The sequence below is a fragment of the Saccopteryx bilineata genome, chromosome 6 (assembly GCF_036850765.1).
Source record: "Saccopteryx bilineata isolate mSacBil1 chromosome 6, mSacBil1_pri_phased_curated, whole genome shotgun sequence".
In the NCBI taxonomy this organism is placed as follows: Eukaryota; Metazoa; Chordata; class Mammalia; order Chiroptera; family Emballonuridae; genus Saccopteryx; species Saccopteryx bilineata.
In genome coordinates, this window is record NC_089495.1 from 152,385,473 (window position 1) to 152,402,504 (window position 17,032).

At 38.2% G+C, this 17,032-nt stretch overlaps 1 protein-coding gene across 1 annotated transcript in view; it reads left to right on the forward strand.

Moving 5' to 3' along the window:
* Positions 1–17,032, forward strand: part of ANKRD31 (ankyrin repeat domain 31) — a 259,980-nt gene that overhangs the window by 222,364 nt on the left and 20,584 nt on the right. Inside the window, 1 exon segment of the mRNA XM_066237559.1 lies at positions 3,510–3,612. Coding sequence (XP_066093656.1) covers positions 3,510–3,612 — 103 coding nt within the window.

The window sequence follows — 17,032 nt, forward strand, 5'->3', positions numbered from 1 at the left end:
TTGGAATAAAATGGAGTCCCAGTGAGGCAACAAATTCTTGGATACCTCTTTAATAGTCAAAGGCAGGTTATGTTTTATTATTTTTTTATTTTATTTTTTTGTGACAGAGACAGAAGAGAAAGGGACAGATAGGGACAGACAGGAAGGGAGAGAGATGAAAAACATCAAGTCTTGTTGTGGCACCTTAGTTGTTCATTGATTGCTTTCTCATACGTGCCTTGACTGGGGGGCTTAAGAGGGGGGCTACAGCAGAGCGAGTGATCCCTTGCTTAAGCCTGTGACTTTGGGCTTCAAGCCAGTGACCTTTGGGCTCAAGCCAGTAACCATGGGGTCATTTCTATGATCTCATGCTCAAGCCAGTGACCCTGTGCTCAAGCTGGTGAGCCTGTGCTCAAGCCAGATGAACCTGCACACTCAAGCCTGTGACCTTGAGGTTTTGAACCTGGGTCTTCTTCATCCCAGTCCGACGCTCTATCCACTGTGCCACCGCCTGGTCAGGCTTATATTTTCCTGGTGCATGTTAATACTATAGAGCAACATTTGTTACTGCAGTGAATGACAATTGATACCATACTTCATTTCTTCAGAGACCTAGCCAAGATAGAATGTATCGATTGTTTCACTTTGCTCATTCACTACATTTCCAGATTAGTTGCTAGCTAAATCGTCAATTCACCCCAAACATGCACACACACACCCTACACACCCTACTTCTTCCTTAAAATGATATTAGGGAACCAACATGGACTGGTGTCTGGGGAATAATGGACCCTCTGCTGTAAGAACTTCAGGGAAAGCATCAGTGATCTTAAAGTGAACTAAGAACACAACAATCTACAAGTATCCTCACGGAATGTGCCTTACCCTGACCTATGACTCTCTTACTTGTCCTCATCTAGGGGAAGATATTATCCCATCAGATGCCCTTCATCAAAATAGGTTTTGGGCAGTGAAGTTGCTGAGCTTGCTGGAGGCTATGTAGTACAAGACCCCAAGAACCTAGCCTCTGTTGGAGCAGGCATATGAGCTAGATATGCATCCAATGAGATTTAGTTCAGGAATTAGAGTTTAGTCATAGTCAGATGTGAGGACTATTTGACCTTATGCTTTACTAATTTTTTTATTTAGTAAATATGTAATTACAGTGGTACCTTGAGATACAAACAGACGAACATACAATTTTTTTTTAAGATATGAGCTGTAGCTCAGTTCCTATTTTTGTTCAAGATCCGAGCGAAATTTCGAGATACAAGTTGTGATTCGGGAAGCTGCCGCTAGTTGGAACATGGGTCCAGTATCGGCAGTTTGATATACGAGTTGACCGACTTATGAGCTCGGTTACAGAACGAATTAAATTCATATCTCAAGGTATCACCGTATTATTTTTTATTTCGTAAATACATAAACTAATAACAAGTCGTTTATTTTCATTATCAAGCATTATGTACTGTTTTTGCAACTGGCAGTTCAGTAGGTTTGTTTATACCAGCATCACTACAAACGTGAGCACTGTGTTGCACTGTGATGGAGTTGAAGCTCTTATGCTTTAGCCTCCTGGAGCACAGGCACTAGTATAAGATGGACAGTTTCCAGAAGTGGCCTAGTGCCTATTCACTTGGAGATCTATTCATTACTATCCTTGTACAATAAATCACCCTATCTTGTGGAAAATAGATTTTTAACTCAGTGAATTTTCTTCGAGCTATGATTCTTTGTATGTCTGGATTACCCCAGTGGTATGTTTAAGATCCCTAAGGCTTCTCAGGTGTAATTTAACCACCTTATATTACACAGCACTAACTGATAAAAATGTGCTTTAAGTCTGAGATATAGGTAATAACGTACTAAGCCTGCACACTGATGAGTACATAAGATGTATTGGATATTGTCAGGGCACAGCAGGAAAAAAGTTCATTGTTTCTAATTGTTAGTTGCCTGGGGAACTGACAGGTGGCACTCAGGGGCCTTGGCTCTCCTTCCATGGCAAATGAGGAGGGATTTGCATGCTTGGTAGGCCAGGTCCGTTTCACTTCCGTTACCAGGGATTGAGTACAAGGGATGCCTCACCCGTCCAGATCCCCTAGGCCAGTGGTCCCAAACCCCCGGGCCGCGGACCTGTACCGATCCGTGGGCCATTTGGTACCGGTCAGCAGAGGAAGAATAAATAACTTACATTATTTCTGTTTTATTTACATTTAAGTGAACGATGTTTTATTTTTAAAAAATGACCATATTCTCTCTGTTACATCCGTCTAAGACTCACTCTTGATGCTTGTCTCGGTCACGTGATACATTTATTCGTCCCACCCTAAAGGCCAGTTCGTGAAAATACTTTCTGACATTAAACCGGTCTGTGGCCCAAAAAAGGTTGGGGACCACTGCCCTACGCCTTCTTCCCTCTGTTCAATAACAAGAAGTTACTAAGGATACACTAAACAGTGTGCCAAATGCTTTTCATATGTTATATCTTTTCATTCTTACAACAACTTAGTAAACTAGAGGTGTTTGTTTTACAGATGTACAAACTGAGACGCAGAGAATTTAAGAATCTTGCTTAAGAGCTGAAACCTCAGAGTTTTGTCCCAGGATTGTGAAGCAATATATGAAATGTTAGATTATAAAAATAAAGATGACCCAGACTCTGTCTTCAAGGAGGTTGTGGTTTAATGGAAACAGATATATTAACACACAGTTTCACTTAAATGTGATAAGTGCCTTGTAAGAAATGTGAGCATGAAAGTTAAGGGAGCCTAGAGGACAGTCATTATTTGACCTTAAAGGTTATAGGAAGGCATCTTGGAGGAAAAGATATTCAAGTTGAGACTTGATGATTTAGTTACAGTGAGCATAGCTTCTGGGGGTGCATTATCAGACTGCCCTAGAACTAAGAGTATTGAAACCCAAAGACACTCAGGCCTAGAATGTTTCTGGCAGGTGCTACCAGTCTGCCTCAGCTCAGCACATTCATATGTAGATATTTCTAAGCTCTAACTTTGGGGGCTGATAAACAATAGCTAAGTTCGCAAACCCAAAACAAAAAACTTGGATGTCTTTACCCAAAATATTATTAATCTAATCAGCCAATATCTAATTTCTTGAAAAGTACCATTACTTTTGTGGCTTAATTTTATTAATCCAACATTATTTTGAAAAGTTATAAAGTATCAAGTGCTGAATTAATGATTGTTGAATAAGTGAATAGATGAAAGAATTAATATACAAATGGTCAAAAAAATTTTTCTGTGAAAGACCAGATAATAAATGTTTTAGTCATCATGGGCATATAGTCTCTGTTGCAACTATTGTAGCACAAAAGAAGCCGTAGATATTAAGTAAACAAATGGGTGGCATTATCTTCTAATAAAACTTTATTTACAAAAGGTGGCATCTGGATCCATTTTTGGGTATAGCTTACCAGTCCCTAATATATAACAGTCAATACTTTACCAAAGTTACAGCCTGCTCCTTATAAAATGTATAGTTTTAATTCTGTGCTTAATTATGTGCAGGTAACATATATGGGAAAGGAGCTTTTAAAGTATGTTTCTGAGGAACTACCCATATCTCTGGAACCAAACTTGGTCCCTCAGAAAAATCAACCCTCTCTTCCAGGTATGTACAGACCCACACCAATTTCTTTCTTCCCTTTTCTGTTGAGAGGCAGGGAGGCACAGACAGACTCCCGCATATACTCTGACCAGGATCCACCTGGAAAGCCCCCTGCTAGGCAATGCTCTGCCATCTGGGGCCACTGCTCCATTGCTTGGCAAATGAGCTATTTTAGTGCCTGAGGTGAGGCCATGGAGCCATTTTCAGTTCCCAGGGCCAACTTGCTCAAACTATTTTAGCTATGGATTCAGGAGAAGAAGAAAGAGAGAGAAAGAGAGAGAGGAGGAGGAGAATGGAGAAGTAGATGGTTGCTTCTGTGTGCCCTGACCAGGAATTGAACTTAGGACTTCCACACACTGGGTTGACACTGTACCGCTGAGCCAACGGGCCAGGTCCTACACCCACTTCTTAGTTATGGGAAAAACATACCCACATCTACTGTGAAAGCCCTCCTTTCCTTCTTTATTCAGGTGAGATTCACATAACATTCAAATAACCATTTTAAAGTGAACAATATGGTGACACAAAGTTGTATAACAACCTCTATGTAGTTCCAAAACACTTCCGTTATCCCAAAAAAGAAACCCATACTCACTGAGCAGTTACTCCCCATTCTCTACTCCCCACAGTCGCTGGGATCAACTAGTCTGCTTTCTGTTTGTTTTATTTTTTTTAAGATGTCTTTTTTTTATTTATTATTTATTCATTATTTTTTAGAGAGGAGAGAGAGAGAGAGAGAGGAGAGAGAGACAGAGAGAGAAGGTGGGGAGGAGCTGGAAGCATCAACTCCCATATGTGCCTTGACCAGGCAAGCCCAGGGTTTCGAACCGGCGACCTCAGCATTTCCAGGTCGACGCTTTATCCACTGCGCCACCACAGGTCAGGCTAGTCTGCTTTCTATCTGCATGGTTTGCCTATGCTGAATGGATCTCAAAATGGAATCATTTTATGTATACAGGGTGGGGCAAAAGTAAGTTTACAGTTGTGAGTACATGGAACAGTTTATTTTTATTTTTTATTTATTTATTTTTTTTCATTTTTCTGAAGCTGGAAACAGGGAGAGACAGTCAGACAGACTCCCGCATGCGCCCGACCAGGATCCACCCGGCACGCCCACCAGGGGCGGTGCTCTGCCCCCCAGGGGGCGATGCTCTGCCCATCCTGGACGTCGCCATATTGCGACCAGAGCCACTCTAGCGCCTGAGGCAGAGGCCACAGAGCCATGCCCAGCGCCCGGGCCATCTTTGCTCCAATGGAGCCTTGGCTGCGGGAGGGGAAGAGAGAGACAGAGAGGAAAGCGCGGCGGAGGGGTGGAGAAGCAAATGGGCGCTTCTCCTATGTGCCCTGGCCGGGAATGGAACCCGGGTCCTCCGCACGCTAGGCCGACGCTCTACCGCTGAGCCAACTGGCCAGGGCTTAGTTTATTTTATTATTATGTATTAATCATTATATATTTTCTATATGAACAACTGTAGACCTACTTTTGCCCTAACCTTTATAACCTTTTGTGTCTTGTGTCTTTTTGGCTATTGCTATGAACATGGTTATATATATATTTGTTTGGGTATATGTTTTTAATTATTTTGGATATATAGCTAGCTGTGGAATTGTTATATAATATAGTAATTACTGTATTTCCCCACGTATACGACACACCCTTTTTTTTTAAAATTTGGGGTCTAAAAACTGAGTGCATCTTATACAGTGGTTGTAGACTTTTTTATTTAAAATATTTTTTATTAATTTTAATGCAGTGACATTGATAAATCAGGGTACATATGTTTCGAGAAAACATCTCCAGATTATTTTGACATTTGATTGTGTTGCATACCCCTTACCCAAAGTCAAATTGTCTTCCGTTACCTTCTATCAGGTATTTTTTTGCCCCTCCCCTCCTCCCACCGCCTCTCTCACATTCCTTGCCCCCTCCCCACCAACCACCACACCCCCCCATTACCATCACATTCTTGTCCATGTCTCTGAGTCTCATTTTTATGTCCCATCTACCTATGAATTTATATAGTACTTAGTTTTTTCTGATTTACTTATTTCACTCCATATAATGTGATAAATGTCCATCCATGTTATTGTAAATGATCGATGTCATCATTGCTTATGGCTGAGTAGTATTCCATAGTATATATGTACCAAAGCTTCTTAATCCACTCGTCCACTGACAGACACTTGGGCTGTTTCCAGATCTTCGCTATTGTGAACAATGCTGCCATAAACATGGGATTGCATTTCTCCTTTTGGAACAGTGCTATGATGTACTTAGGGTATATTCCTAAAAGGGGGATAGCTGGGTCAAAAGGCAGTTCGATTTTTAATTTTTTGAGGAATCTCTATATTGTTTTCCACAGTAGCTGCACCAGTCTGCATTTCCACCGGAAGTGCAGGAGGGTTCCCTTATCTCCACATCTTTGCCAGCACTTATTCTGTGTTGTTTTGTTGATGAGTGCCATTCTGACTGGTGTGAGGTGATATATCATAGGTGGTTTTAATTTGCATTTCTCTAATAATTAGTGATGTTAAGCATTTTTTATATGCCTATTGGCCATCTGTATGTCCTCTTTGGAGAAGTGTTTATTCATTTCTTTTGCCCATTTTATGATTGGATTATCTTCCTGGTGTTAAGATTTACAAGTTCTTTATAAATTTTGGTTATTAACCCCTTCTCAGACATATTTTCAACTATGTTCTCCCATTGTGTAGTTTGTCTTTTTATTCTGTTCTTACTGTCTTTAGCTGTGCAAAAGCTTTTTAGTTTGATATAGTCCCATTTGTTTATCCTGTCTTTTATTTCACTTGCCCGTGGAGATAAATCAGCAAATATGTTGCAGCGAGAGATGTTGGAGAGCTTACTGCCTATGTTTTCTTCTAAGATGCTTACGGTTTCATGGCTTACTTTGAAGTCTTTTATTGATTTTGAGTTTATTTTTGTGAATGGTGTAAGTTGGTAATCTAGTTTCATATTTTTGCAGGTAGCTGTCCAATTTTCCCAACACCATTTATTAAAGAGGCTCTCTTTACACCATTGTATGGCCTTACGTCCTTTGTCAAATATCAGATGTCCATAGAGCTGGGGGTTTATTTCTGGGTTCTCTATTCTGTTCCATTGATCTATATGCTGGTTCATATGCCAGTACCAGGCTGTTTTGAGTACAATGGCCTTGAAGTATAACTTAATGTCAGGAAGTGTGATACTTCCCACTTTATTCTTCTTTTTTAATATTGCTGAGACTATTTGTGTTCTTTTTTGGTTCCATATAAATTTTTGGAATATGTGATCTCTATCTTTAAAATATGTCATTGGTATTTTAATTGTTACTGCATTGAATTTATAAATTGCTTTGGGTAATATAGACGTTTTTTTTTTTCATTTTTCTGAAGCTGGAAACGGGGAGGCAGTCAGACAGCCTTCTGCATGCGCCTGACCGGGATCCACCTGGCATGCCCACCTGGTGTGTTGTTCTGCCCCTCTGGGGTGTTGCTCTGTTGCATCCAGAGCCATTCTAGCGCCTGAGGCAGAGGCCACAGAGCCATCCCCAGCGCACGGGCCATCTTTGCTCCAGTGGAGCCTCGGCTGCGGGAGGGGAAGAGAGAGACAGAGAGGAAGGAGAGGGGGAGGGGTGGAGAAGCAGATGGGCACTTCTCCTGTGTGCCCTGGCCGGGAATCGAACCCGGGACTCCTGCACGCCAGGCTGACGCTCTACCGCTGAGCCAACCTGCCAGGGCCAGGTAATATAAACATTTTAATGATGTTTATTCTTTCTAACCATGAGCACAGTATATGCTTCCACTTGTTTGTATCTTCCTTGATTCCTTTTATCAGTGTTTTATAGTTTTCCAAGTTCAAGATTTTAGTCTCCTTGATTAAATTAACTTGTAGGTACTTTATTTTTTTGGTTGTAGTAGTGAAGGGGATTATTTCCTTTCTCTTTCTGACTGTTCATTGTTGGTGTATAAAAATGCCTCTGATTTCTGAGTATTAATTTTATATCCTGCCACTTTACTGAATTCATTTATCCGGATCAGTAGTTTTTCTTACTGAGACTTTAGGGTTTTCTGTATACAATATATCATCTGCAAATAATGCTAGTTTTACTTCTTCTTTTTCAACTTGAATACCTTTTATTTCTTCTTCTTGTCTGATTGCTGTGGCTATGACTTCCAGGATTATGTTGAATAAGAGTGGTAAAAGGGGGCACCCCTGCCTTTTTCCTGATCTTAAGGGGATTGCTTTTAATTTTTTCCCATTGAGTATGATGTTGGCTGTGGGTTTGTCATAGATAGCTTTTATCATATTGAGGTATGTTTCCTGTCTTCCCACTTTGTTGAGAGTTTTGATCATGAATTGGTGCTGGATTTTATCAAATGCTTTTTCTGCATCTATTGAAATTATCATGTGGATTTTCTCCTTCCTTTTGTTTATGTGATGAGTCACATTGATTGATTTGCAAATATTGTACCAGCCTTGCCTCCCAAGAATAAATCCCACTTGATCATGTTCTATGATTTCTTCCATATATTGTTGGATCCGGTTTGCTAATATTTTGTTGAGGATTTTAGCATCTATATTCATCAGGGATATTGGCCTATAATTCTCTTTCTTTGTGTTGTCTTTACCTGGTTTTGGAATCAGAATTATTCTTACCTCATAAAAGGAGCTTGGAAGTCTTTCTTCCTCTTGAATTTTTTGAAACAGCTTGAGAAGGATAGGAGTTAGTTTTTCTTTGAATATTTGGTAGAATTCACTTGTGAAGCCATCAGGCCCAGGACTTTTCCTTTTGGGGAGTTTTTTTGATAACTGTTTCGATTTGGTGTAATTGGTCTGTTTAGGTTTTCTCATTCTTCCAGATTGATTTTTGGAAGATTGTATGTTTCAAGGAATTTGTCTATTTTATCTAGGTTATCTAGTTTTTTGGGATACAGTTCTTCATAGTATTTTCTTACAATATTTTGTATTTCTGTTGTGTCAGTTATTTCTCCACGCTCATTTCTAATTATATTAATTTGAGTCCTCTCTTTTTTCTGGTGAGTCTAGTTAAAGGTTCATCGATCTTGTTTACCTTTTCAGAGAACCAGCTCCTAGTTTCATTGATCCTCTGTATTGTTTCTTTAGCCTCTATGTCATTTATTTCTGCTCTCATCTTTATTATTTCCTTCCTTCTACTACATTTGGGCTTTACTTGCTGTTCTTTTTCTAGTTCTTTAAGATGCAGGGTTAAGTTGTTTATTTGGTCTTTTTCTAGCTTCTTAAAATGTGCCTGTAGTGCTATGAACTTCCCTCTCAGTACTGCTTTTGTTGTGTCCCATATATTTTGATGTTGTATACTCATTATCATTTGTTTCTAAGAATTTTTTTATTTCTTCTTTGATCTTACTCTTAATCCATTCATTATTTAACAACCTGTTATTTAGTTTCCATGTGTTAGAGGTTTTTTGAGCTTTTCTGTTGTGGTTGATTTCTAGTTTCATAACATTGTGTTCAGAGAAAGTGCTTGATATAGTTTCAATCTTCTTAAATTTGTTGAGACCACTTTTGTGCCCTAACATGTGGTCTATCCTAGAGAATGTATCCTTGAGAATGCACTTGAAAAGAATATATATTCTGCTGCTTTAGGGTGAAAGGTTCTGAAGATACCCATTAAATCAAGGTGATCTAGTGTATCCTTTAAGTCTGCTGTTTCTTTGTTAATTTTCTTTCTTGAGGATCTATCTAGTGATGTTAGTGGGGTATTGAAATCCCCTACTATTATAGTATTGCTGTTGATCTCACCTTTATATCAATCAAAGTCTGCTTTATATATTTATTTGCTCCTATATTAGGTGTGTATATATTTATAATAGTTATATCTTCCTGTTGGATTGCTCCCTTTATCATTATGTAGTGGCCTTCTTTATCTCTTACTATGTTCTTTGTTTTAAAGTTTTAAACTCCATTTTGTCTGATATAAGTATTGCTACCCCGGACTTTTTTTCATTTCTATTTGCATGAAATGTTTTTTTCCATCTTTTAACTTCAGTCTATGTGCATCTTTTGTTTTAAGGTGTGTCTCTTGTAGACAGCATATGCATGGGTCTTGTTTTCTTATCCATGCAGCCACCCTATGTCTTTTGATTGGATTATTTAATCCATTTATGCTTAAGGTTATTATTGATATGTAGTTGTTTATTGCCATTTTATTCTTTAAAGCTGTATTTCTCTTTTGCTATATTCTTTTCCCACTTTGATCTGTTTACAACAGGCCTCTTAACATTTCCTGCAGCATTGGTTTGGTTGTAATGAATTCCTTGAGTTTTTTTTTTTTTTTGTCTGGGAAGCTTTTTACTTCTCCTTTGATTTTAAACGATAGCCTTGCTGGATAAAGTAGTCTTGGTTGTAGGTTCTTGTTCTGCATTACTTTGAATATTTCTTGCCATTCCCTTCTAGCCTCAAGTGTTTCTGTTGAGAAGTCTGATGTCATCCTAATGGGGGCTCCTTTGTAGGTCATAGCCTTTTCTTCTCTAGCAGCTTTTACTATTTTCTCTTTATCATTTAGCTTTGGTATTTTAATTATGATGTGTCTTGGTATAGGTTTCTTTGGGTTTCCTTTAATGGAATTCTCTGTGCTTCTTGAAGTTGTGAGAGTTTCTCCTGCTTTAATTTAGGGAAGTTTTCAGCTATGATATGATTGAACGAATTCTCTATCCCTTGTTCTTTCTCTTCTTCTTCAGGAACCCCTATGATGCAGATGTTATTTCTCTTCATGTTGTCACAGAGCTCTCTAAGAGTTTCCTCAGACTTTTTGAGTCTTTTCTTTTTTCTTCTCTGTTTCTATTCCTTCGTTCCTTCTCTGTTTTTAATTCCTTCCTTTTTGTTCTTCATTTCTGATATTGTATTTGTCATCTCTGACTGATTCTTTTTTAATATTTCAATATCCTTTTTTATACTTGCTATTTCTTTATTTAGATGTTCATAATGACCATCCATTGTTGTTCTAAGATCCCTAAGCATCCTTAAAATCATTATTTTGAACTCTGCATCTGGAAGTTTGGTTATTTCCATATCACTCAGTTCATTTCCTGGATGTTTCTCTTGTGGTTTCATTTGGATTGCACTTCTCTGTCTTCTCATTATGTCTGCGTGTTTGGGTGTTTTGTTTGTAGAGCTGGTTCAGTCTAGGCTTGGTGTTGTCTGCCTCCAGTTTTCAATTATGTTATTTCTAGGTCTTCTTGGGTTGGCATCAGCTATTATTTGTAATCCACTTTTGGATTTGAGCCGCTTTGAAGTCTTGATTTGTTTGTTTTCTTAACAGGTGTTAGTCTTGTTTACTGATCTCTGCAGGGGGCTTATTTGAAACTGTATCCAGGAATACAGCCAGTGTAACCTAAGATTCTGAGGGCCTCTTCTGCCAGTTACTCTCGCTGCGGGCTGGGTGTTTTCTTATCTTCAGTAGGGGGAGGTATATCTCAGATCTCCATGGAGACCTGAGTTACTGTCCCTCTTCCCTACTTCTTGTTTTCAGCTGTGTCTTGTTGCGCTAATTGGAGCTGGAGAGATGTCTGGAGATCTGTGACACTATAGTCTTTTGTTTTGTGGAAGGATCAGCTTCTCCCTCAGCTATGGCTGCCTCCATCACTGGAGGAGTCAGCTTCTCAGGTCGTCCCCTGCATTCCTCTGCCCCTCACCATCTGTCTTTCTCTATCTCCCCTTTCTTTTTGGAAGACACGACGGCCCTTTCAACACACCTCGCTCCCTGGTCACCAGGGAAGTGGCTGTGAGCAGTATTTACTACTCTTTTTCTTGGAGTGAGATCCCTTCTGGGCTCTCAGCCTCGGCCCCCCCCCATTCCTCTAAGCACGGGAGATTCAGGCGCTCCCTACCAGGTTTGTTTTGGCTTCTTGTTTGCTCCTTGGTTTTGAAAGCTGTTCTTGTAATCCAGAGTTGGTTTTTCACACTGGTTGTTCCTAAATTAGTTTGTAATCCAGTTCGGTGATGTGAGCTGGGAGTCTGTCTGTGTGTCTGCCTATTCCACTGCCATCTTCCAGTGGTTGTAGATTTTTAAACTTGCATTTCCCGCTTGTTTTTGTCCTATTGGTGCTTGATCAGTTCAGGGAAAACATAACAAAACACAGAATGAAGATTGCTGCAGAACAAAAAACAAAACTTCCCATCATACCTGGAGGCTTGACATCCCAACTCCAACCACTTGATGTCAGTGTTAAGAAACCCTTCAAAGCTGCCTTGAGAGACAGATGGAAGCAATGGATGAAGTCTTCTGGGGACAATTTGACACCAGCTGGGAGAGTGAAGAAACAAACTATAGGAGAAGTTTGTACCTGGGCGATAAGATCCTGGGATAATACCAAGATTGAGATCATTGTCAAGTCATTTAAGAAGTGTGGCATTTCAAATGCCATAGACCAGGGGTAGTCAACCTTTTTATACCAACCCACCCACTTTCATATCTCTGTTAGTAGTAAAATTTTCTAACCGCCCACCAGTTCCACAGTAATGGTGATTTATAAAGTAGGGGAGTAACTTTACTTTATAAAATGTATAAAGCAGAGTTACAGTAAGTTAAAACATATAATAATAATTACTTACCAAGTATTTTATGTCAGATTTTTGCTAAGTTTGGCAAAATAAATCTTTATAAAACAACTTACTATAGTTAAATCTATCTTTTTATTTATACTTTGATTGCACTGCTACCACCCATCATGAATGCTGGAACACCCACTAGTGGATGGTAGGGACCAGATTGACCAGCACTGCCTTAGATGGAACTGAGAACAAGGCCGTATATGAAGACAGTAATTCATCATCAAAGATGAGGACAAGCTAATGGATGGGAGTTTTGAAAGTGATGAGGAGTTGTATGAATTTTATGATAAATATGAGTTCAATAACTTTATGTAATACATTTTTTTTCAAATTTTGTGTCCCAAAATTAAGATGCATCTTATATGTGGGAGTGTCTTATACATGGGGAAATACAGTATATCTATAACTTTTTGTGAAACAGCCAAACTGCTTTCTACAGCAACTGAACCATTTTACATTCCCACCAGCAAATTACAAGTCTTCTGATTTCTTCATGTTCTCATCTATACCTGTTATATTGTTTACAGTACTTCATTTTTAACCACAGTTGATTCTAGGAGAATTAAAAGAATTAATACCCTTCCCTCACAATTTCTTTCTCTGAATATATGCTATAATTACTTTGGGTAGATTTCTTTTAAGTGTCATATAAAGAGAAAAAAACAGTATTTTTTCTCTTCTGCAGGCATGATTTGGACAGTTTTCAATATTTAATAAAAGCATGCTAAAATAAATCTTTACTTATCAGTGTAAATATATATGATTTATCTGATGAAATAAAGTTTAGCCTGAGAAAACTGAAAATAATGTAGTCTTTACCAATTAGTGGCAGATTTTGAAATGATCTTAAAGCAGCCACACACATTTTTGGAAAATAGACAAATAATGTTACTCTCCTCTGTTGAAGCACCCCCTTTTTTCCCCAAACGTCCTAGTCTCAGACTAGTTGGGGATAATATGAGCAGAGAGGAGGTACAAAACAGAAAATAATAGTACTGTGATAACTATAGAGTCAAAGAGCAATGACCCAAACAGGGATTATTATCACCAAGCTCCTAACCAGGGCACTCTAGGGATTTTCCCTTCCTTACAACAAACCCCAATAATTCAAAGTACTTTCCCCTTCTAACTTGAGACCTACTCCATCCTAACCTCTTAGGGTTTTCCTTTGTCTCTAGAACTGGCTTGAGAATAGGATGCATTTTCCCCAGGCAGCCTTTCTGAAGGCAGCCTCAGAGTGCTTTTTATTATTTGGAGGAAACAGATCTGTTAAAACAACAATTATGGTGAAGTTGAAGGGCTTAAGAAACCAAGAATTTTTGTAATAATTTATGGTCTTTGGTTCTTAACCAGTGGTGGGATTCAGCCGGTTTGCACCAGTTCAACAGAACCAATACCGTTATTTTTGTTGAGTTTGGCAAACTGGTTGTTAAAATGTCACTTGTAATCAGGGTTCTCTCAAAGATGGACACCTAGGCAGCTGCGCAGTGTGGAAATCACAAATTTACATTCCTTATTCTTTTAACGTTCATCTGCTCAACAGTGTATTTTAAGCGCCCATAGTAATAATGTTCATTCCCAAAGGTGAAAAAACTTTGATGGAACTATGCTTGTAATATTTATTTATTCATTTCATAAAACTCATTATACCTTTGATGAAATACTACATTTTAATTCCACGTGTTTGTTACTTCAGTAAACAAACATATAATGTAAAGAGAAAAAGTGCCAAACAACCAGGGGTGACAAGCTGTCATTGGAAATATCTTAAATAATAGTTTTACTGCTTTTTGTCAGGTATTATTTAATATTTTTTACTACTATTTTAAAACTCTTCTAATCTAGTTTTGTGTACCTATTCTATTCTTATTTAAGTATTAAGTGCATGAAATAATAAACTACCTTTCAGTATATCTTTATTTATACTTAAAGCAGTCATTAGGCCAGAAAACCGGTTGTTAAATTATTTGAATCTCACCACTGTTCCTAACCCTGGCTGCAGATCTATCTAATCAAATCTTGGCGTAGAGTACAGGAACCTGAATTTAAAAGTGATTCTTATGCAGTCAGCCTGACCTATTATTACTCTAAACATATTACTTTGAATGAGTAGTAGTGACTGATTTCTTATGTAGATAATTTCATACATTTAGCCCTCTTCTTTTTCATTTTTTTTTTTTAATTTTAGTGAGAGGAAGGAAGGCAGAGACAGACCCGGGATCCACTAGGCAGGCTCACTAGGGGAAGATGCTCTGCTCATCTGAGGCCCTTGCTATATTTTAGTGCGGAGGTCATGGAGCCATCCTCAGTGCCCAGGGCCAACTTGCTCTAGTCGAGCCATGGCTAAGGAGTGGAGGAGAAGAGAGAGACAGAGACAGAGAAGCAAGAGGGGGAGAGATGGAGAAGCAGATGGGCACCTCTCCTGTGTGCCCTGACCAAGAATTGAACCCGGGACTTTCATACACCAGGCTGATGCTCTACCACTAAGCCAAATGGTCAGGGCCCCCTTTTTATTTTATTACAAAACATACCCTCTCTAGTGCCCACAGGCATTCTCTCTCTCTCTCTCTCTCTCTCTCTCTCTCTCTCTCTCTCACACACACACACACACACACACGAAGAAAAGCCAAACTAACTCTCCTAGATTCTAACCTCAAAACAGAACTATGAGTTTTTCCTTATGTCACCACCGTTATCTGCTCCTCAGATTTTCTAAGTGCATGCATTTTCAATTTCAGTCCTGCATCTTCTTCCTTAGAGGGACCACAGGTTCCTACTAAGTGAGCATAACATTTAAAGTTGGTTTCTCAGTTGCTGTTTCTGGTCCTGGCAATATAAACAGGTTCTTGTTCATAAATCCTGAATTTTCTTTCTTTTAGATATTTCAGAAAATATTAATGGTTATTTGAGTACTGTGGAGGTGCCAGTATGCCAAACCACTTCTTGCTACTTTGATCTGGGGCCAGGCCCCTGCTGGCATTCTGTAGGCTGCTTTTGGAGTTTTGTTTGAACTTTCTTGATTTAGGATTCTTTTGTACCCGGTTTTGTGGTTCTTTACAGAAATTCAAAAGACATGGCAAGTTAGATAAATTTAAAATTTAAAAGCATTTGGGAGAGAAGCTTTTTCCCTCTTCACATATCAGAATGTGCTCATGAAAGTCATGGTTCCAAAGGAAAAATAAATCAATATGGATTTCATCAGCCTACTTTAGATCATGAACATAACCTGTCTCTTACACTTTTTGATGACCCTACAGTTCAGAATAGTGATTTTTGGGAAAAAGTTAACCATGCATCCAGTTTTACCTGGGCAGTTGTTAATCCAACAAAATTATTAATAGCACTCTCTATTACTTCAGACATGTCTTATTTATATAGTCCAGTACAGGAACCAAGCCAATAAGTGTTGGAAAAAAGGGAATTTTGATAAGGTTTAAAAAGGAAATAAGAGGAACATTTCTATTTTATTTACTTTTATAAGAAGTATATAGATTCTAACACTGTTGTGCAAATAGATATTCAAATCTTATGCATGTCACTCTACATTGTAAACATTTGCTGATAACCTCATTTTAATCTCCTGATAGACTGAGAGGATCTTTGAGTTTAGAGAGACTCTTATGAGCTCTTGATTTCTATTATATTCCCCAGTGCCTGGTGTACAGTAGCTTCCTAGTAAATGTTCATTGAATAATGTTCATTGAATAATGTTCATTGAACAATGTTCATTGAACAATGTTCATTGATTGAATGAATGAATAAATGCATGCATGCATGCATGAATATGATTGAAAGAACTGCTATTTTAAAACTGGATATACTTGTGATTGATTTACTTTTTAAAAAACTTTTTTATTGAATTTATTGAGGTGACATTGGTTAATAAAATTATATAGGTTTCAGGTGTACAATTCTATAATACAGGGGTACCCAAACTTTTTACAAAGGGGGCCAGTTCACTGTCCCTCAGACCGTTGGAGAACTGCCACATACAGTGCTCCTCTCACTGAACACCAATGAAAGAGGTGCCCATTCTATAAATGTGGGGCTGGATAAATGGCCTCAGGGAGCCGCTTGCGTCCTGCAGGCCATAGTTTGGGGATGCCTGCTATAATACCTCATCTGTATATTGTATTGTATGTTCACTACCCCAAGTCAACTCTCCTTCAGTCACCATTTTTGACTGTCTTAATAGGTGGTCATGACTAGATTTTACAGGCTCTAATAGAATTTCTGTGAAGAAATCAAATGGTAATTGAGACTTATATTAGTTAATATTATCTCCCTTACCAGAATTTTCTGCATCTAAGTGTAAGATATAAGAGTGATGGACCCTCACATTTTCTGAACCAGAAATTTAAGAAAACTATATTTTGCTCCTGCTCTTCCTCCCTCTCTTCATATGAAATTATGAAGAAACCTTTTTAGCTTTGTTAATATTTCCTAAACTTCTGTAATCAGATAATATATATTGACATTTTGTGAGACAAATAGTAGCAACCTCAATATCTACTTTATTTCAACATAAAGTATAGAAATAAAGTAGATTTTAGATTCTTAATATAAAGAAAATTTTGAGTAATGAAGATAAGTGATAAACTTCTTATTTTACCATTTAAAGACTTTCTTCAATTAATTGGAAATGATGGAAGAGTTTTATTGTGAGTTCCATACAAAAACTAGTTAAATTGGAAACTCAATTTACTGTATCGTTGGACTTGTATTAAAATTTGATGTATTAACAAATTTGAGGGTATATATTGTTTACAACTCATGATTTTAAACCTACAAACATGAGTATTTAAAAAGTGAAATTCTGTTTATGAAATC